Below are 22,801 nucleotides of genomic sequence, written 5' to 3' on the forward strand. Positions count from 1 at the left end.
TTTTTCATCTGTGAACAGATATTTTTAAACTCCCGTGCTCAGTATTTCCAATTTTGTTGTCCTTCCTATCATTCATTGCTATTTTTCCTTACAACCTCTTCTAAAGTATGTAATGGGAATACCAGATCAGTCACTCAAATAATTACTATTCACCTGCAGCCTGTGTGCTTTGTTAATTTTTTTTCCCCTATGCAAGTGTGTGCACTGCCCACCCTCTCCATGAAAATCAGAAACCGGGGATGCCCAGAGAACTGAAAACTGGAGTTTGCAAAATCCATCCCAGAAAACCCTCCTGCCTTATTATCCTTCCCAGTTTGAAGGATAATGAGTGAGTTGTCCAGTGAGAAGGAAGCTGGAAGATCCAAAGCAATGTTAAGTTTCTACTCAATTCTCTTGAATGGAAACATCAAAGGCCAGGATGTTCTCCAATAAAATCAATCCAGATCACCAACTGGGGCTGGAACATTTGAAATCAAGCACCTCAGAAATTCCAGCAGGTTACTTTTTCATAAAACTGAGGAGTTATAGAGAAAAGTGACAATGGATCTCTCTAACAGTCAAAGGAAATGGTTCAGGTTAAAAAGTATCATGACACCTCTCCAAAAGCTCCCTGAGCAGGGAAGAGGATCACCTGGCTCTCCAGGCCCTGGAACAGACCCTGAGCGAGGACAATACCTGCTCCTGCCCCAGCAGTGGGAGGTCACCAGGGAATTTCGGCCACCAGAGAGAAAAAGAGGTTTGGGTCAAATTTCCTACTGTCTGATGGAGCTCATCCCTTTCTAGATGCTGCTAAATCATTCCTGACAGGGATGACTTTATCCCCAGGGCTTCCAAAACTGCTTCTGACAAACAACCTTGTTTGGTGTTGGAATGTATTGGATTTCCTGGAGCACTGTGCATCCATCCACAATATTTTCTGTTAGGAAGGTGTGGCTGTGTTCTCCTCGAGCTCCTCATCCCTGATTTCCTAAGTGACACAGGACCAGTGCTGTGCTGTGCCTGAGAACACCAGGTGAATTATTTGGCAGGGAAAGAGAACATTTCCAACAGGCATTTTTTTACAGAGAGTGGTTACTGATGTCTTTTGTGATGTGTTTTCTCGGCTGCTTGGAAGAGAATGGGAGCATAATTCTGAAATCTCTCATTCCTTTGCCCAACTTATCATTTGTATGAGAACACATTCCCATGGTGGATAGAGCCTTCCACAGGGAATAGTTCTTGGGGAAAGCTGTGGCCTGCATCCTAGAAGAAGGGTATGTCTTCTGAGAGTATAAATGTCTGATGACAACGGTAATACAGTGAGAAATCAGTGTTTCTGATGTTTGTGGGCCCTTCATAAGTCTCAAAACAGCCGAAATTTTGGGGTTTTCTCTGTTCTCACACGTATGAGAATACTGGTTGTCAAACTTTATGGTGAATAGATCTCTAGGACTTAGGAAGAGGGAGGAGAGCTGGGCTTACCAGCACATTAAATACTTGCATAGCATTGTCTCAGAAAACAAAAGAAGCACAGGAAGGTTGTTTAAAAAAGATCCCTATTTCAAACCATTCCCATGCATTTCGGTGGCAAGGCATTACTGAGTCAGTTCCCTTTTACATCTAATTGCTTTTGATCTTAATCATTAAAGGCAGAACTTTTTTTCTCTAAATATTCCCATTGAAAACTGTAGAAAAGTATGAATCCATGTGAAGTATGAATCCATGTAACACAGGATCATCAAACAGAGAAAAATATGTTCAGCCAACCATTCACCTTTTAATTTTAGTTGTTACACTAAATTTCCACTCCTTTCTGAAGTGAGGGATTCTATTACTCTCCTAGCTGAAGGGTAATGCCATAATTTTATTTTACACGGGAGTAGCTGTTTAAAAATCATAAATCCTGACTTGCTGGGATGGGTTTCACTTGGCTCATGCTCTGCTAGACAAACAGGATCCTTGGGCAAGGTGTACATCCAAATCCTGAAAGTAATCTGCAACAAGACATAGGTGGTACTTTTCCATTGTGGAAAATATTCCTTGTTCCTCAGGCTCTTCCATGGGCTCTGCATTCCCTCTTCTTTGCCCCCTGCTGGGGTTTAGCACCCCCCCAAAGGTTACAGAACCAGGAACCAGCCCCTGAAATGACTTAAACCAGAATATTGTTGCTGGGCTTTGAAATGCACCTGCTGCCTGAAATTCCCTCTGGTCTTTAAATTGGGGCTCCTCTGCAACACCCACCTTGGAATATTTACAGCAGGGATGGGGAGCTTTTATTTCCTGATAATGTGCTGGCAGCATGTTCCCAGTTACAGGAGAAATAATAGTGAGAGCATATGGGGAAACTGTATTCCCTTTCCTAATAACAAATACAGTGGAATCACACTTTATAATGCCACAGACATATTTGTTTATGATGCACATAAATCCTGGGATATGTTACCAGGAAGACACATGCAGAGCTTTTTTTTTATTAAAGCATTCGCATTCTGCAGAGGAACCTTTTTTTTTTGATGTAATTCATTATTATTATTATTATTATTATTTTATTATTATTATTAACCATGCAGAGGGTATCCTCAGCAGTTCTCACTTAAGCCTGGAACTCCATCAAAGATTTCCTAAATTAATACTATTATGGAGTATTTAGCCTCTATTAATTATAGATTCATATAGATTAATGCTTATTTATCCGTGTATATTCAGTTAATTCCCGAACATTTGTGCTAATTTGTTTAAAAACTTACAGTAAATATTATTACAAAGGAGGTTTTCAGTCCTTGTAGCCCTTGGGGATTAAATGTTACTGGAAAATGGAGAGAGCGTGGCGCTGATCCAGCTTTGATCCTCATCCCTTGGGCCTCTCTCCCACGTCCTGCTTTTCCCCAGGCCCGACCTGCAGCCCGGGTGATTTGCCCTGTTCAAACAACTGGAACTCCACCAAAAAAGCACTTGTGCTCTGCAGAATCACTGACAGCTTTAAGAGCCAATATTTCATGAGGTTTGGGGAAGGCAAGCAAATCCAGTCTGCTGTCAAAAATGTGAATTCCAACATCCTTTATCCTGCCTTTACTTGAAGGGCCGATGTTTTGGGGTGAAAAACATACAGGTGCTTGAAGCCCATGGCTTTAATTCAATCTGAATTTAGTTCAAGTATAATATCAAGACAATTTTTAGAAATTGCCTCAGTGTTGGTATTTGGGATTTAATATGTAAAAGCTACATTAATAATTCTGGCTTTTACATGAAATGAAGAGGCAGTATAAACCTGAAATATCCATCGCCTGGGATATTCTCATATTAAAGAAGTCTCTCAGCAGAGTGTGAATTATTTTCATTTTTTTTAATTTCTGGAAGATCAGCAATTCCAAAGCTCCATTTAATTATGATCTTTGGAATACTTTTTTTTTTTTTTTTAATATTCTACAAACTGCCCACTTTTGCTTTAGTCTGCCAGAGCAGATGAGCTGGCAGAACATAATTTTGTTTGAATCGTATTCTGGTGAAACATTCTGCATTTAATAAATCAACATTTTGCCACGAGAAGCTGTTTCACTGGAGCAGTCCAAGTTGATGGAGTAGCAAGAATATAAACTTCATTTTCCTCTGCATTGCCACTTTGCCATTATGGAAGGATTTTTCACCCGATTTAGTCCAAGGATAAATGGCTACGCAAGTTGGAAGGAAGGGAAACTAAAATCCTAATCTCAAATCCTTTAAATTTTTCCATGCCTTGGTCAGAAAGTATTGGGAAGGTGGTATTAGTGGGAATTGAAAGAAGGAACAAAAACACAGAGAAGAGTAAGGTTTGCAGACATTTAGAGGCATTGTCCTGGCTTGGTAAATGATGTTTATGATTTAAAAAATTAATTATCCATGGTTTTATTTCCTAAACAAGACAAACTCTGGGCTCTAAGCAGGGAAAGGTGCTCATGGAGAAGCCCTCAGTGGAAGGACACCACGCTGCCCTGGTAGGCCTTCTGTGCCAGCCTTAACTGGAAATACAGGAGCCTTTTGTCAGCTGCTCCACTCATCAGTGATAAATGGTGGAGTTTTTACACCAGGACACTCCAGTGCATCCAGTGTGGTGCAGTAAATCAAACCCTAACCAACAAAAACACTGCCCAGAAAGCTCCAGAGTGCTTCAACTAATGCACTGGTTTGCAGGAAATCGTGAATAGCTTATCCTCTGATTTTCTTGCAAATTTTGGAAATGAAAGTCTACTTGGAACAGAATAAAAAAAGTTTTGTTTTCTTCCTGAAATTTCTGGAGAGAAATTCCTAACCGTTATGAAATATTATCTATAAAATAGTGTAATTGTTGAAATGATAAATAACAGTATTTAGTATTTCCATTGCAAATTTAGAAGTTTTGTCAATCTGTTTAAATTAATAAGTAGTCTTATATCAAAATTTTATAAACGCCTAAGAGACCAAAAATATTCTTTTGTGCCTTTTTTTTTTTTTTTTGAGAAACGAATTAATAGCAATCAAAAATCATTTTTATCTAAGTGGTGTAGGACGGGCGAGTGTTTTTTACAGTGTGCTATTCAGCAGTAAAGACAAGAATGTGAAAAATATACGACTTTAATAAAGAAAAAGACACTTAAACTGTAAGGTCCTGTGCAGGTGAATCTCTTAAACAGTGCCTTTGGTGCTCCTGGCTCCACCAGGAGGAGGCTGAGGATGCACAAGCTGCAATTTGGTAACTTTTCCCTAAAAGCCCTTAATGTTATTCTGCCTGTGTGGAAAGGAGACAGGTGGAGATGTGAAACATCATAAGCAAAAGCAGTAATTGGAGGGGTCTTTGGCCACAGTCACAGAGAAGATAAAGATCATAGGATTTGGGTTGTGGGAGTATATATGTATGTAGGTATAAGGATGGATGGGTGGACAGGTGTATAGATATGTCTAAGGATTTGAAGCCAGACACAGTCAAATATATTTGTTTTCATGCTACATTATGATACAGAGATGGACAGAAAATGCCCAGTTAATTATTTAATTTAAACAACTGAACTTTCAAATTTCTCCTTTTCTCTCTGAGGTTTTCTCCACTACTCATCTGTTTGTCCATCCTTCTGTCTCTTCCCCCTTTTCCCACTTTCCCATCATTTGAATAATGCCAGCGGTGCCAAGCTGAGCTTTTGCTCTAAGTGTTCCTTCTGCTCACATTTGGATGACAAAGGCATATTTAAAGTTCACTTAAGTAACACTGCTCCTGGAGGCACTGCATTATACATGGCATGCAGGGTAATGTGTTTATTGCTGCATCAAGTGCTTTTAAGGCAATAATTAGGACTGCTCTTGCAGCCTGCACTGCCTGGCCTTTCTACAAGGCTGTTTCATCATTCCACAGTGGTATTTTGTTGGGCAGGAAGCAATTGTTATTGCTCTTTTTTAACTAATATGCCTTGATTTAAAGCTCAGGTTAATGCAGGTCTCTTGAGGGGCTGCTATAAAGCTCGAGTTTTTGGCTCCTATGGGTTCCCTAAATGAAACTAAATTAAGTAGAGCACCACGTGTGTCCTGGAAATATACTCCAGTATGACACAACCTATGACTTCAGAGTTATTTTGGAGAGGGGATTCAAGAAATCAGTACAAATCCAGGAAATCGGTGGAAGTGTAGCCAAGGGAACGTGTCACCAGGCAGTGGTGCTGAGTCAGGCTGTGAGCACTAGAAATCTCTGAGTGAGACCAATAACTGAAAAAAACTGCCCATTCCATATTTGAAAATGCATCGTGCCGGTTTTTTTTTTTAACATTTCAAAATGGTTAATCTTTTTCAAAATTAACTCCTTGTTAAATAGCCGGGAGGATGATTTTTCTCCGATTTTTTCTTTTTTTTAAATTCATTTTCTTGCTTCATGGGAGATTCAACTTTTTTCCCATCCCTTCCAGATTTGAGATGATTCTGTGGTGCTTGTACAAACGCTATCGAATTGGACTGCTTGGAGTCATGTAACCCTGCAGACCAAAAACCAGTGTGTCCTCTGGGACAGGAGAACACCGAGTGAGTTCTCAGACGTTCGGGAAAAATCTCGCTTAGACCACGTGACAGAGCGTGAGACACGTGGAAGGAATGTAATTGTTTAACCAATGAAAGAGCTAGAAAATTACAGCCACCAGAATTTGTTATCTGTCAGGACCTACCAAACCTTCAGTGGGAACCTGGCAGAGGAGAGAACCCCAAATCTATTATCATTCGGGGAGGGTACTTGGATACGCAGTCAATCCATCAGGCTGCCAAGGAGGGAAAATAAATGTTTTGCTGGTGGCAAAGGAATTGTGGTTTTTAACTACGGTGGTACTGAAATTCTGAATGAAAGAACAGTCTATTGAAACAAAAGAAGTATGGAACATTTGGTGTGATGTATCTTGACAGGGCACTTGAGCAGTATTCAACACTCAAATTATTACAGAAAGAATTGGGTGATTCAGGAGACCCAGACAAGGAAAATATTGAATGAACTGTCATCTCCGATGAAGCAGAATGGAGCAGACACTCCCATTTTTAAAAAGATCATCTGATTATTAAGGTTTTCTTATAATGCCTCTCAGCTACTATTTAAATTCATTTTTAAATGCTTTAGGACCTTCCAAAAGTGGGAACTCCAGAATTTCACTTCGTCGTGCTCTTCACTGCCGCTCTCAAGTGCTTTAAAAGGTGACATTAGTGCCACACAGCCTGTAATGACTGATGCTGGGCTGTCTCCTCTGGCCTCCTGTGCTCATTCATCTCCTGCTTTTGCTTTCTCCCTGAACTGCCCGTTGATCTGGGCCTTATTAGAAGGGTAGAGGGATGATTATTTTATCTCACATCATCAGCAGCGAAGCAACTGCTCTTTGCAGCTTGTGCTGAAGGAAAAAGCCCCAGATGAATGAATAATCAAAAGGGGTTTGTTTCCTGTGTCTCTTTATAGCACAGGGAGTTTTGAGTGTTGCCCAAGCACTGGGGATTTAGGGGATTACAGTGAGGACATTTGGAAGCACCTGGATGCAGACTGAGGTGCTGGGCTGCTGTAGCTTTGCCACAACCTTCCCTGCAGTTCAGTGTGAGTGTAGGATGGGTACCAGGGCCTCAGAAACCTGAGCTAGAAATCCAAGTCTCCATTGCCATCTGCCCTGCCTCTTTGCCCACAGCAGCACAGAGAGCTTTGCTCGCCCTGTGCCCACCCACAGCTGTGTACCAACTGATCACTCTGCCATGCCTGGGGATGTGGCCCAGACATGTCCAGTTATTCCACCTGAAAGCAGTTGTCCTTGCTCAAAGATCAGGAAAAGCAAGTGCTGGAGATATTCAGTTGTTGAGCTCAGCCTCCTGCTGAGCCAGTACTCTTTAATTTGGAATTACCATAAAAGATGCAACTCCAACATGAATTCTTGCCTTTAAAATACCGAAATGAGCCAAAAATCACAGCCTTTAAGTGTTCCAGGCATTTTAATGATGGTGAAGGTCAAAGACAAAGTGCAGACTGTGGCAGTGAGGAGGTGTCAGAGACTAATGCAATTCTTATTTTCACTGAGGCAAGTGGAGCTCAGAGTGGAAGAAGGGGGGAGAACACAAGATGGGCTGCAAGGAGAAGGAAGGACTGCAGTCAGCAGTAACACAAATAACATTCCAAAGCTCCATCATTTTGTAGTGTCCCAGAAAGCCCAAGGATGCTCTTGCCCTTGTGGCAGCAATTTAGAGGAATAGAGAAAAGGGAAGCATGGCCTTTAGAGAAGGGGCTGTGTGATATGGTGGCGCTGGGCTGAGCAATTCCTCTTTGATTATCTACCAGCTCCACCTGGGAGAGGTAGGGAAGAGAGGGAAGCAGGTGATTCCTAACAGAGTCCACCTGGAAGAAGGCTATAAAAGGGGAGTTGTTGCTCTGTTGGTGCAGTGTAAATTCTTGAGCTAAGAGGAGGATAGAAAGTGAGAGGCTAATGCTTTTTAGTCTGTTTAGATTTTTAAAAAAAACTCACTTTGTTTTATTTATTAAAGAATAAATTCCCTAGCTTGCAATGTGCTCTTGCAGGGTTTTTGAGTTAACATTAGAAAGTGTATTTGAGAAAGGTGCTGAAAAATCCCTGGTCGCTGCGTTGAGCTCTTCCTGGGTGAGTAAATATTGTTCTATCTCATACTACAGCAACAAAAAGTAGAAAGGCTTGAGCAAGTTCTTACTCCCTGTTTGGGTAGTGCAGCTTTGCTTGTGCTCAGTGAAAAAGAAACTTTAAAGGTGAAAGTTTTGTATTTTTTCTGTGTGGCACTTCCAGGCACAGCATAACCAGATGTTTCTAAGAGTTTTTTGCTAAATCACTGATGCCCGTGATACTGGACTTTTGTGTGGTTGGGAACCAATACCATTTGCAAGTACACAAAATCAGTAATTCTGCAGATTAGCTGATGACTTCTTTTTCCTTCTAAAAACAAGCACTGAGATAATATATTGGCAGGCAGGAAAGGGAGACATTCATTTGCAGAGGCTTGCTAGGCTCAAGATAGATCTCTGCAAAGCTTGGGAAAATAGCTTTCTGTGGCTCTGCTGAGTTCCTGTTTAATTACTGAGCCAGACATGACCTTGCACAACTTGTACAACACAAGGGACCAGGAGATCTTCTGTGGTAAACACAGCCCATAATAACTCTGTTCTTTAATCTCTGTTTCTCTAGCTGATGCCACCCTTTATAAAACTACATATTATCCCTGAAGCGCCTAATTGAGGAAAGGCTTTGTGAGGGAATAAAAACATTGGAGTTGCAGGAAGTAATTACAGGGGAACAGGTTGACTTGTGTTATCATGGTTACATACTAATATTGTTATCAGAAGACTCATTTCTGGTTGTGTCCTCTGGGTTGGCAGTCATGTTTGGTCACTCAAGAGGTTGAACAGGGTGATGTTATTTAGTGGTATTTTTCACCCAGGTTAGGAGGGGTGTAATTGTTTACTTGCTTTTTTCTGCATGCACCTGATGTGTATTAAAGCATTTCCAGGGGACTTGGGTGTGCCTGGCACCTTAGGAGAGCCTAACAGAGAGTCCCTCTAGCTCTGCAAAGTGAACCCTCTCTGAAGAGCTGGACACAGCCACTCCTTCATGGCAATGCTTTGGCATCACTTAAATATCAGCCTCTTAAATACTTCTTGTTTCTGTCTCTTGAGCAGAGCTGCTCTGCCTTAGGGGGTGAAGGCAGGTCCACTGGTTCTCAACTGCCTCCTTCCCCAAGTGACTGGGGAGATTGTTCTCTAACTGGCTGTAATTATCTTTTTCTGTAAGCTAATCAAAGTGCACTCTGATTTCGGTGTTATGTTCATTAGCAAGTGCTCTGGTTTGTGTGTTAATGCGTTCTGGGAACGTCCAGTCTCTGAGAATGGACCGAGGTGAGCAGCAAGTGTTTGTGAGACACCCCGAGGAACAAATCTGTGCCACGTAACTCATTTGAAATTAAGCCACAGAATATTTACAGGTGGTCAAGTTGGAGGTGGATTTATGTGTGGACATTCATTTAAAGAGGGAGATGAACTCTTTATTGTCCCCAGAAGAGCACTTGATGGGAAGGCTGGTTCTGAGCCTGTGCCTGTCAAAGATTCCTCCCCATGGTTTGTGTTTGTGGCATGATTCTTGTCTGAGGTGAGGAGAGGGTTTATCTCATGAGTGGCACTGTTGGTGGTTTTGTGATGAAAGTGGGCAGCTATGTTGGCACTGGAGAAATGTGGGAAGAATGAAAGCTTCCCTTTGTACCTTGACTCAAACATACTCCATAAAGGAACGCTCACCACGCATTCCTTGCAGAAAGTCTGGGATCATGGCAAATCTTCCTTGTTGCTGTCTAGATGCTCAGCAGTGTGGACTGGTGGGTTTTCAGATGGCTAAATGTGCGTGCAGCATATAAAAATAATGCTGAATGCTTTTAACAGCAGCCAGCTCCTACTCAGGCCCCTGGATCTGGAGTTCTTTGCCATGTCTCCTATACTGAGCGTGGAAGTGTGGCTGCTCTGCCAAGCACAGGAGGAAAGGTTTGCCTGGTAATGTTGTTGATTGCTGGGTAATAAAGGAGGTGACTTGTTATTTTTTTAAGCATAATGAGATTATTCCAGTGAACAGTATGACCTGAATCTCCAAGTGTCTCTCTGTGGACTCTCCTCTGCTGGTAATGGGGGCTCTTTAACCGGTGTGGAATAATAATAGACTTCCTTAGTGGAGCAAACCACGTCAGAGAGACGCTCTCAAAAATGTGCAGGCGGAAAGCTATTGCTGGAAAACTTGTTTCACAATTGCCTTCTCAGTTAATTTCCTCTTGTATCCAAGCCCTTTCTCAGAGCATTTTCCCTGATATTTCCAGAGAGAGAGAGCACTTGATCACTGAGCTTGTGCACAGTGCTCAGATCTCACAGACACCAGGCACTCCAAATCAGCCCTGATGAGCATTTACATGCCTGGTTTGGCTAATAGAATTAGCCAAACTGTTCTGATGTGCAAAATGGTTTTAATTGTATATGAGGATATTGCTTTTGCTGGGTGTTTTGGTACGTCAGTGGTCCGGATGAGGAGGCAGATGAATACAGAAATTGTAGACACGGAAATAAGAATTTAGAAGTTAAATAGAAATGTGCATTTCAAAACAAAAGGCTTCCTTATTGTCCTTGAAAGCATTGGGGTATTTACAGAAAAAAACCCCTCTAGAATAAAGGCTTGAGAATGTGCTATTGCATGTTTAAGGACTTCAATTAATCTCTGAATGTGATTCCCACATGTAGAAAATTACAAGGAAATAACTGTCATGCTATAGAGTTGTGTCTATTCTTTCCAAGTTGCACACATCTTTGAAAATTACTGTGAACAAATCTAGTGGCATCCCTGGATACTCCAGATCATCAAATAGGTGTAAAGGAGCCCCTGAAGCCCTGTTGGCTTTTCACTGTGTCTGATGGTTATGTCACTTGCTCCAGTGTATGCTGTGCTTCCATCCTGTCACTGATACCTTTAAATGCTCAACTCAAATTTGGGCTGTAACTTTTTCAGGCTTTTTTTTTTTTCTTTTTCTCTTTTCGTTCTTTCTCAATACAGTGATAGTGAGGTTTAAGAAGGCAACCATCTTGTATTGTTCTGTCTACTGTACAGGAATAGTGAAAGAAATAATACAGGAAAGGCCTATAAATGATATTTTTTTATGTATATGTCCCCCACATACATGTGTATGCCCCTCCATACATCCACAGGTGCATCTCTGGATGTGTGTGGGCAAACAGGCTTCTAAAATAATCTCAGGTTGTGGTTTCTGTATCTGCTGGCTGCAGTTGTGCACTTTCAGCCTTGATCAGGAAATGGAGCTTTCCAGCTTTTTCAAGCTTTTTGTCTGGTTTTAAACATCCATTTGCACACACGTGTGTCTGGGATGGTATCCTCCAATCCTTGCCTTACCTTCACATCGTTGACGTTCATCCTCGTTCCCTCCTTCCCGACGAAGATGTCGTCGATGTCCACCAGAATGTACCTATCCAAGGACAGCGTGAGCTTCTTTCCCGACAGGAAAGAGATGGCGTCGATAAAGATCAGTTTGTGCAACCAGAAGGTCAGGTTGTTTCCAAAGAGGACTCTCTGGATCCCGTCATGGAGCCCCAGGTCCTGGATGACGGTCGGGTACAGAGCAGCCCTGGGCAGCGCCGGGGGGGTGGCTCTGGAGGGCTGCAGCTCCGTTAAAAGCACGGGTTGGTAGGTGGAATGGTTGAACTGGAACACTGTCCAGTCCTCCCCGGGCAGGGGCCCTTTCTCAGCCCTCGGTGCCTTGGTGATGCGCAGCAGGGGCGACTGGGGGTTCACCACGCAGTCCTTGAGGGCCACATTATTGTAGAGGTGTAAGGGCAGCCCTTTCAGTTTGGTGCTCGGGGAGCTGTTCTCGTTGGCTTTATGAAAACCAATTATGCTAACACTGTATTCCACACAGTATTTTTCCAGGAGCTCTCTATTCCAGGAGTCCATGGATACGTACTTTAAAATATTCTCGTATATAACAATCGTGTATTTCCCTCTTCCGTTGTCTGTGAGAGGGGGAATATCCCCCTTGGCTGGCGCTATGACCATGTGGTACCGGAATCTGCTGGACTCAAGGATGGCTATGATGTCTTGCCCCAGCTGGGAGTACTGGCTCTCCACAAACAGCAGGACAGTGGGATCGGTTTTGGACGGATCAATTGGCTTGGCTGTTCTCATCTCCACAGACCTGTAGGGCAGAAGCTGGAGGGGTTCACACTCTGCTTCTCTGGTGGTTTCCACGAGGGTCATTTCCTGCTTGTATCCAGTGTAGAGGAAGTAGGCAGAGATGAGGATGCTGGCCAAGCAGAAGGCTGCCAGGAGAATGACCAGCGTTCGGAAACTTCTGCGGAGCTTCACGATTAGATTCATCTTTCGCAGGACTTCCAGCTGCGGTTGGACCTGCCGCTTTTCCGGTTCTCTCTCTTCCTAAAGTGCCATGGGAATGAGGAGCTGCAGAGGTGCCGATTCCCCTTCCGAGACGTTCATGTGACCATTGCAGAGCATTTATGAAGCTGTCAGGGAGGTTGTAAAGCTGTCGGAGCGGGAAGTCAAAGGATCCGGAAAGCTAAATTGAAAGAGGTTTTCTCAGAATGCGGCAGCTGCCAATAATCAATGAAGAGAACTCTCAACATTATCTGCAACGAGAAGTAAAAGAAGAGAAAGTAAAATAAAATCCATAAAGCAATTAAAAACACACGTTAATAAGGCTGGTGATTGATGCTGGTAATCTGAGTTGAGAGGGAAGTTTGCGAGCAGCTCAAGGAGCACTCAGTGTCACTTTGCTTTCTTGATGCACTAGGAGAGGCTGCATCAAACAGCTCTGCTCTGTTCTCAGGGTATAAAGTCTAACCATAACTTTTTGAGGATGTGTATCTATTTATCAGCATTTCTTGTCTGAAATGGTTTGTTGCTTTTGCAAATGAGAATGACTGAAGATGGTAGGGCAAAATTAGGAAAAAGTAAATGTTATTTAAACATGGGGACGTGTTCCATGTCAAGCTGCTTAAGTATTTTGAAGGGGTGATAAATTCTGTGTTGGACTGGGAAATTAATGTGACCAAGGTGAAAGACACGAGAGGACTTTGAGGAAAGACTTGTAGGACTTGTCTCTCCAGTTTCCATTCCGTACTTGGAGTGATCAGTACTTCACAGTCGTTTTAAGGAGCAATAAAGGTTGTGCAGGCGTCTTCCAAGTGGATGAGCAGGCTGTTAAAACTGCAAGGTGCAGCTGTGCGTGCCTCTGCCTCCATCAGGGATCAAAGGGAGGTGCTATGTAGAGCGAAAAGTACCACATGGGAGTTTTGTGAGTGTTGGGTGGGCACAGAGATGCGTGTCCTGGTCTGTGACACCCGCAGCTGAAGGACTGGGGGGTCCCTGCATGGATGAAGTACAAGGTGCTCAAACCTCACTGCCTGGCAGGCTCTGAAGCTCTTGTGCCATTCCTGGTAGTTCTCCCTGCAGTCCTGACAAATTGCCATTGGTAACAGTAAACCATATGACTCAGAGGCAGTTGGAGCTCACTAAATAAATAACCCGTGCTGTTCTATGGATTTATAAAGGAATTAACATCTTCCTGAATTATTTATGTTGTTTGGCTGTGGGAACAGTGCAAGATGGTAAACAATGGATAATTTTGGAACTGCAAGGAAGAAGTGCTTTTTCCAGGCAGATACTTGGCAGTTGATGTGTCCTCCTCTAACAACTCGGGTTACACGTTTTGAGTTTTATTCCGAAAACTATTCATTTGTCTTAAGCTTTGCACCTATAACTGGAAAATGCTTGTAGGAAGCATTTAGAGAGAGGGAGTTGTTGCTGAGGCCGTTTGTGGCTTTGCCAGGTTGGGGTTTGTGTCTGATTTACCCTCCTCAGTTGGAAGTGTGCTGGGAGATTGATCCCCCTGGATTGTGGGCTGTTCCATCAGTGACCCTGCTGTGTGTGTCACAGGCGGAGAGTTTACCCGTGCACAGAAGTGAACAGAAACGAGAAAAATGTCCTGCATTTACTGATTCCTTACGTGTGAGAGAAGAAATATAAAAGAAATCACAGCCATCACAAGGAAATTAAAATCATCCTGATAATTTTAGGAGTATTTGCCCCGCTTTGGCGCTTCCCTTGTTCCGCGGTTCTGTCTGCTTGCCGGGATTTCGCATCTTATTAAACCTCCAATTAAGATTTCCTCAGAAGATAAAACTGGATCAAGTGAAGCGTCCTCTGTTGAGCCCGTGTTCGAGTAGTGGTGACGTTGATGAGTCGCTCAGCCCGACTCCCGAGCTTTCCCAGTTCAGGAGAGCAGCTCTCCGTGGGAAGGGCAGCCTCGAGGGGTGGGGGGGTGGGTGATCTGCCCCCCTAAAACAGCCGATTGCAACAAGCCTTGGTTGTGTTGGCGTGAGACAGGCAGGCGTCTTGGAAAAAAATAATTGAACCCCCTGTCGGACTCTGCATCCTCCGCTTGCTTTCGGCACTAGAGGGCAATGTATTCTTGCTTTTTAGAGCCAACACCTGCTCTCCCCTCGGCTCCAGAGCGCACAGCCCTGCCCGCGGGCACGCTCCCTCCAGGAGGGGCTCCGAAATCCCCAGGGCAGGTAGAACGTCTTAATTAAGACTCCTGTGTTTAAAATTAAATAAAACCCAGGGCTTCTGCTCTAAGAAATGTGCTGCTAAATCACCCTGAGTACTTAGCAAATGTTTCAGCCCACACCTGTAGCACGAGGGAATAGCATGCAAGGAGACCTAAAATTGCACATTTTCCCCTCAGAATAGCATGCAAGGAGACCTAAAATGGCACTTTTCCCCCTCAGTCTGCGGTCCTGCTGGATCTCCTGGGTACTGCTACTGCAAGCTGTCAAAATCAACTTCACAAATACTATTGCTTGTATTACTAAAATGAGAAGCTTCTGACTTTATAGAAGCCAAAACAAAACTACGTCTTCATCCCACTGGTAAAATCTCTTCCAGTTAAAATATTAATAATCAGGTTTAATGTAAACTACTATCTGTTGTACGCAGATGTTATAACAGGTGCAAGCATTCTCACTTACCTAGATGTCTAAATACTGGAATTGATAAGGAATTTAAACTTCCCTATGGAAACCTGGCATTGGAGCAGACCTTCCTTTTAGTTTGCACATTTTGTTTGAACTGCTCTGTTGAACTGATTATACCGTTCAGTAAAAAAAAAGAAAAAAGAATAGTGTGAAGTAATTAAAGTTTATGAAAATAAATCAGCTATATTAGCCATTAGTGGGACATTTTCCAAGGCATAATTGGAAGTTAAGTGCCATTTGTGCCTTTGAAACTCTCCCCCTTAAAGTTCAACAGCTTTATATTCGCTCAGAAATTCAAAGACCTTTGGAGAGTTCCTGTGCTATATTAATTTGAAAAACATGAAAATAGGCCATATTTCATAATTAGTGTTACTAATGGAGTTTTAGAAACCGGTATTTGAGGTCCTGTGTTCCTACGGTCACTGATGAGCGCTCATTGACTCCTCAGGGGGGTCAAGCCCAAAGCTGGGCACACTTTGGTCAGGGAATCAAGGAATTGGCCCTCAGTAGATCTTCAGTTGTGGGGCCTTTCCCCAGCAAGAGCAGAGCTCTGCAGTGTAACTCTGTTGTGATGTCAGACATCTGCAGGGACTGTAATTTTTCTTTAATTCGGGCAGCTGAAGAAAAACGGAGGTTTAAAAATTGCTGCCTCTTTGCTAAATAATACTTCCTTCTTTCCCCCTGCAAATGCATTTGATTGATGGCTGAAGTGTACTGATTTGGAAGATGATTGATTGGGAGATTAGGACTCGACTATTTAAAACCGATAGCACGATAGTGAAGAGAAACAGCCTCTTATTAACACCATGTGTTAACGCTGCAGCGGGAATTAAAGCTGCGATCCTCTTGTGCTCCAGTTCCTACCCACAGACCTTCTCCCAGAGCTCGGTGGTGGAACAAGCAGGGTAAGAGCATGTGGCTGATGACAGCCCTGAGGAGAGGAGTGGGACACTTGTACCGGAGCACTGTGGTCATTCCTAATCTCCCGTCTGCACCGGAGTGTGTCGCTGGGAGTCATTCACCTGGAGGCAGGGCCAGAGGTTTCCTTTCATCTTACTCCAGCATCAGTCAGAAGTCAGAATGGCTTTATTTTCTATATGTAAGACTTCCCTTTAGGCTAAAAATCTAATGTAAACCCTTCCCTCTTTTCCTTCCTTCCTAAGCTCGTATGACTCCTGCCGTGTACCAGCAGCCCAATGAATCATGGTACCTGCTTGCTGCTCCTTGCATGTGACTCCTCATTCATTACAGAAACAAGTGACTGAGTTGAGTGATATACGACTCCTGCTGACCATTAGCAAAAATTCAGGGTTTCTGTTCACTGCAGAGGAAAAAAAAACCACCAGCTTTTTTTTTTTTTTTCTTTTTCCTTCCAGAAAAGTTTCTAAGAGGCATTTTTAGGGAGCTCACAGAACTTATATGCTTCTTGAAATTATCTTTTTTTTTTTTCTTTCTCAGGCTTAAGGTTGTAATGTGTTCTGTGCTTATAAGTGTGGCTTTGCTCATAAGGGGTGTTGCTGACAGCTGCTCATAGCTCACCACAAGGATTTAGAAAACTCTTTTACCTAGACAAGGGCAGCTTCTCAGCTGGTAAAAGCTGTTGCAGGTCTTCTGGCTTCTGTTTTATGATTTCTGAGTGAAGAGGCTGCTCAGCACTTTGATCTCTACTGTTTGTTTTCAATGCATAATCATCTGTAAGTGAAACCATCAGTTTTTCAGTATTTTCAGCAGTTTGGTCAGTCTGTAGTGCACATGTAATCTTGTGTGATTTCAGAAAGCTAAATGATGCCAGAGGGTGAAGTCAATAATCAATGAATATAAAGCAAAGTGTTTGAAATACCTCAACTCACGCACTCAGTGAAAGTGGAGTGGTCTTAGCGTGAAACAATACTTGGAAGGGAGCTGTTTGACCCTTCTGGCTTCTCTCTCTCTGTGGCTTTCAGCTTTTCCAGATGATTTCAGAAATTGGAGCTTTGAAAAAGGCTCCCTGTAGCAGAGTGGCTGGAGGTATCTTTGGAGATGGGTTTTACACATGTACATATGATGCTTTTAGACAGGCAACTATACCTTCTGCAGGAATTCTACAGGAATTGGTGGGAACCTTTTGCAGATGGGAACTAATGGGACTGTTCCTTCTGCAAATCCTCCCTCACAGATTCGTTGCCTCCTTTGTTTCCCCAGCTCGCATGTAACACTTGGTGTTGCTTTACTTGTGGCACAAATGTATTACAAGAGTTAACTAAACCACACTTGTGGTGAATGTTGCCTGATGTGCCTCAGCACTTCTTTCTTCTGACCCATTAACTTCCAACAGCCCCACAGTCATTTGGACCACCCAGGAACTCCCATAAATATTCCATCCCTGATGTTCCGGTGCCGTTTCCTCCAAATGTCACAATTTATGGATCTCTGACGCCTCAGTACTTCTGAACATAATAAGCAGTTGTAATATTTCCTCAGAAATAGCTGACTGCTGATTTCTCTGGAGTGTCAGGCGTGGAAGCTCCTGGAAACCAGTGATTTAGGTACAGTCCTAGGAGAACCATGTGTGAAGAGAGAGCCTATATGTGTATTTCTTGTTTATTGACAGAGTGACTCTAGTCACCGTCATAACAAGCAGCTGTTAGTGACCACATTCACTGAGCAGCTCCATAGGCTGTGTGGTGATATCAAAATATATTAGTTTATGAAAATTACCAAAATATATGCATTTTGATGTCATTGGGCAAAACACTTTATCTCTGTGTCCAGATTTAAAATGATGTAAGAATAATTTAAAAGTACCTTAGTTTTCAATGTATTTGTTCATCTTGCCTGAGTGATGGTGATAAGATCTGTCATTTTAACCAGTAACTCCCCAAAAATTCAAAGAGCTGAAGAGCATTATTTGGCACAGGCCTGACTTTTCCAAGGTCGCTTGGCAGCCCCTTGGCAGCTGAGCTGGAAGCAACAGCCACTTGCTCTTGCATGACGCCCTTCAGCAGATGTTTACAACCCTCATGACATCTGTAGGAAAGTAGCTTGAGCCACCAAGGATGAAAGGAAGGTGTTGAGAGCTGATGTGAAGGTCAGAAGCTTATTGCTAAAGCCATGATGACAGAGCCAAAATGTCACGGCAGAAAGTTGCGCCTGCAATCACAGCAGAGATGGTGAAGTGTGTGACCTACAGGACTGAGTCCTTGGAGTTGATGCTTTGCCTTCCCAGTGGGATTAATGGGAGGTGCAGATGGAATTAATGTGCTCTGACTGCCCCAGTCCTTTTGAAGGAAGCTGGTGAATAAAAACAGGCTCCACATGTTGTCCTGAGGCTGCTCACAAAACATTTCTCCTGACTGGGTGCAACAAATCTTCTGCTCTCACTTGGTTAATGGCTCTTCATCACTTTTCAATTCATAGTTTAATGCTTCAATGGAAGCCAATTTGAATTCATTTAGCTTTTCAAATGAAACTTTTGTGAGATATTGTATCAGAAGTTTTATTACAGTCCATCTATTCTGCCACCGTTTTCTGCTTTTATAAGGCTGTCAATTAGTTATCCAGTTCCAATAGAATGATTTGTGTTGTGAATTCAGCTGAGAGACAACATTTGTGCAATGTAATGGCTGCCTAACTAGAACTCCTTAAAGGCAATCAATGCAGTAGTCAAACCTTGTACATCTTGTTTGATTGTATATACGAGGTAAGGCATTAAAAAAAAAATAATTTCAGAACCTTTTTATAGTTCTACCAGAATCTAAATATCTGCAGATTTTCTGTGTCAATTTTGGATGTTTACCAAGGATTGCAGATTTGGTGGATGACTGTTGAAACTTTACTTTTTGGAGGTTTTTTAGACAAAAAAAGTTTGAAAGCTCCCTTTTTAATGAAGAGATCCTTTGCCTACAAGATACAGTCACAGGCTCTGGAATAGTCTGTTAGAAACTAAACTATATTTGCTCTTTTTTTTTTTTTTAAGTAGTTAATGGTTTCTCACACTGTCTGTTCTCCTATTGCTTTTATAGGACCTAAAAATCTTTGCCACCATGTGAGATAATTAAAATGTGTCCACCCTGATATCAATGACAATATATTTCCCCAAATAACATGTTTTGTGGTGTCTATATCCTGTCACAGGGGCTATTTGTGAGAAAGTCAGATGTGGTCACATCTGTGCTGGGAATTAAAAGGAGGCCACTAACTTATTTCAGAGGGGCCACTGCTGACACATAGTGATGATCTATTGCTACTGCAAAGGAAGTCTATTTAAACCCAGATAACCAAGACTTTGTACCTAAATCTTCAGAGCAGCACGTTTTACCACATGAAATTTAAACAGGGGTTTATTCTGAGTTTACTCAAGCCTGGTTCCAGCCAGCCATAAAGCGTTTTTTAGCTCTGTATACATTAATTCTCATTATAACAACATCCCTTTATTTACTCTTTAAGTAATTTCTGCTGGAGTCCCCTTGCCCAGTCTTTGTCCTCGCTGGCTGAAGGGTTTTGTGATCACTGAGAGGATCTGGTAGAAAAATGGGGAGAATACACAGGGTTTGGTCCCAGCAACCTCTGATCAGAGCAGAGGCTGGAGCATCATTTAAGCCCCCAGTGCTGGTGACAACCTGGCAGGTCTGGGCAAATAGTGGCTTTCAAGCAAAGAAAAGCAAACAGAGTAACCAGTCCTTTAAAACAGGCAAGGTGGGTTTTTTTGGGAACCAGTTATGGCTGCACATATTATTGTAGTCAGTAAAACTAATCTACACAGAGCAACCTGATGATGCACTGAAAATACTACAATGCCCAACAGGCTATATCTCACTTTAATGTGCTTAAGCATTGCAGACAAGACAGTCTGAGGAAGTGTTATGGAAGATTATTAATACAAATTCAACTCCTGATCTGGAAATGATTGGGTGGGTATTGTTTGCCTATTAAGAGGACTAATGCCTGATGGGGAGAGGATAAGGCAGGGAGCTGAACCTCTGATTTCTTTCTGCCGCCACCATCACGTTTTGCTCTCTGGAGGCCACTGGCTTTTTCTGGTACTCTAGTTTTTCTGTCTGTGTCGGGGGAATATTACTCTTTTCTACCTTTACATGCCCATCAGCTGTAAAATGTTCTGAGATTATTCATGTTTGGTGCAAGTGTGTATAGTGTGGACATTGCAAAGGGTGCATTTGGGAAAGCCAGTGCAAAATCCACACTTTCATGTACAGTCAGATGTTTTTGCAGAGCTTGCTTCCTTTTTCCTATTCCTTGTACCCTTTTTCTTATTCCTGGTTAAATTCCTTTGTGTTTATTTCTGCCACTGTTTTCATGGGGTTTCTCTGCAAGAAGCCACTTTGTCAGTCAAATGAAAGATCTCTTTAGAGATTTCTGGTGTGTCATCTGTGACCTATAGATACTGGTTTTTCTTTTGGTTCCAAATATAAACAAATGTTTCCTTTCCAAAGATGTATTCTTTGTTTTGTCTAGATAAAGTTCAATTGGGAAATGCCACTAGTAGGATAAGGGTCCTGCTTAGGAATTCAAGGGATTTTTTTTTGTTGAGTCACACTGAGCTCAGAGACTGGAACTAGAACTAATAGCATTAGGGCTCTGTGACAGAGTAGAGAGGCTTTGATTAACCTCTTGTTTTCATGAAAAATCTCTGTTTATTGAACTACTGAGGCATTAACTTAGATTTGAAGGGGGGAGGGTGTGGAATAAAAAAAAATCCAGATGGTTGTCAAAGACTTTCCGAGTGCCCCTGAATTAGGATGGGATTAGTTATGTCTCTTTACATCCCTATACTCTCCCGTGGGCTGGGTGCACAACTGTAATTGTGTTTTCCAACATGCATGTCCCTGGTGTATCATGGGAGAGAAAATCCTGGCTTTCTGATTTATGGTTGGTTTACACACCAACAGAATGATGTCTCATTAGTTGACAGAATGGTATGTTCTAATCCATAAAGCTCTGTTTTAGGCAACATATACATAGATGCTTAAATTTTCTGCCTGAGCATAAATATCTTTCCATGGAGGAAAAAGCCTTTTTGGAGGCACTTCAGCTAAAAATCTGAATGTGCAGGATGATTGCTGCTGATTCATGCAGGCTCCAAGGCTGGTGGAGAGTTGGTCTTATGGAAGTCTGAGTTGTGGCAGGTGTTTTGAGCTGTGCATGGCTTGCTTTGCTTGTTACGTGGACAGTGCATGTCACAGAGTTCCCTTTAATTTTGATTGTTCAGGTACAAATTACAGCAACATACAATTCTGCAGGTGATTCATTCATCAGGCTTCTGATGCATGGTTCCACCCTGAACAGTATGGGGGTAGAATAGTGAAAAAATTTAAAATTGCAAACCAAACACAGTCTACTGACTAGTCATGAATAAAAATGCTCTGGTCTGTTATACCAGCTATTTAGGTGGATAAAGTGCAGGTAGTCTGGCAAAATATCCAGGCAGATGGCCCTGCTTTAGTTTAAATTTAAAAAAAAAAATAATCTCTGAGGGCTTTAAAATCAATTGTGACCAGTAAGTCTAATTTCTGTATCTTACCCAGAGGCCTGGATACTGAATCTTCCTCTCATTTCCAAAAATTTCCCTGTGAAGCACTGACCACCTGCCCTCTCCTCTGGTGGTTTAGGGGGTGATAAATATCCCAGTGAGAGAGAATAAAGTCAAGAATACCCTGAGGCTCTGGAACTTGAGCTCTGGGCTTCTCCTTGCAAAATATGGTCCCACGCAAAGGCAAAGATGTTGGATGAAACCTCCCCTGAAACTGGAACATGGAGGTGGGTGCATATTTCATGACAGACTGTTTTAACTTCCCAACCAGTCGCCTCTTTTATGGCCAGGAGCTACTATTAATTATTAATCAGAACACTTATTAATACACTAAGAGCTAAATGCAATCCTTTCAGTGGATGCCTGGCAGAGTGTGGGGCGGAATAAGTAGCTGTGGATGGTCCTGCAGGAGGGGAGGTTTTGCACAGGTCTGCTCAGGGAAGAGCCTGGTCACATTCTTCTCTCTGCTGTGTGTCTCAGCTTCCAAGGAGGAAGAGGAAATCCCTTGCTCCTTGCTTCCCTCCTCATGAAAGAAGCCCCCCCCTGCCCTGGCTTCTGCTTCTGTGTTTGCTCTGGCTCTGAAAACCCATCCTGACAGCAGAGGAGGGAGGGTTCATTTGCTCACCTGGGGAGAGCAGTTGTGACCCCTCCTGTAGCCAGAGGGAAGGAAATGGGTTTAAATAGTTCTCTATTCCTTTTGGAATTGAGTTTAAATCGTCTCATGGCCGTAAGTGACTTCTGGTGGTGAGGAGTTTTCCCCATCAAACACTGTCATGGTTTCTACACTGGTGTGCTGCTGCCATGGGATTCTGGTGGCATCACTGTTTAGGTAAAATATTATTATTTTTCAGTTGCAGCTGTTCATTTCAGAAGAATCTGTGATTCCATTGTAATCATTCCTGACAGTAGTTGTAACAAATGTTTTGGATTGATGTGAATGATTTTCATTTCTTCCAGCACCCGATTCTTTTAATAGCTCAATTTTTCGAATTTAAATGCTGACATAGATGGAGAATTAATTCTGTATTTCTCTCTAACACTCTTCTGGGTGGCTTACCTTCCTGAGGAGCATTGCTTTAACATCTTGGTAGGACTTGTTGCTGTGATATGAGCCTTCTTCAGCCTATCTCAAAATGTGGGACAGGACACTTTGATTAGTGTCTCATGCAATTGCCAGCACAGAGACCCTCCTTCTCCCATAGTCCAGCCCCTCAACCCACTCCAATGGTCCTCAA

General features: G+C 42.6%; 1 protein-coding gene across 2 annotated transcripts in view; it reads right to left on the minus strand.

Annotated features, from left to right (window-relative positions):
• NDST4 (N-deacetylase and N-sulfotransferase 4) overlaps positions 1–22,801 on the minus strand; it is a 66,925-nt gene that overhangs the window by 40,980 nt on the left and 3,144 nt on the right. Inside the window, exon 2 of one of the 2 annotated variants that reach the window (XM_017825207.1) lies at positions 11,385–12,561. In XM_017825207.1, coding sequence (XP_017680696.1) covers positions 11,385–12,365 — 981 coding nt within the window. In that variant the 5' untranslated portion in view covers positions 12,366–12,561. Of the gene's footprint in view, positions 1–11,384; positions 12,632–22,801 lie in introns of both variants that reach the window. The other variant, XM_017825206.1, reaches the window with a different exon arrangement.

The sequence above is a fragment of the Lepidothrix coronata genome, unplaced genomic scaffold, assembly GCF_001604755.1.
Source record: "Lepidothrix coronata isolate B3197 unplaced genomic scaffold, Lepidothrix_coronata-1.0 Scaffold116, whole genome shotgun sequence".
Taxonomy (NCBI): Eukaryota; Metazoa; Chordata; class Aves; order Passeriformes; family Pipridae; genus Lepidothrix; species Lepidothrix coronata.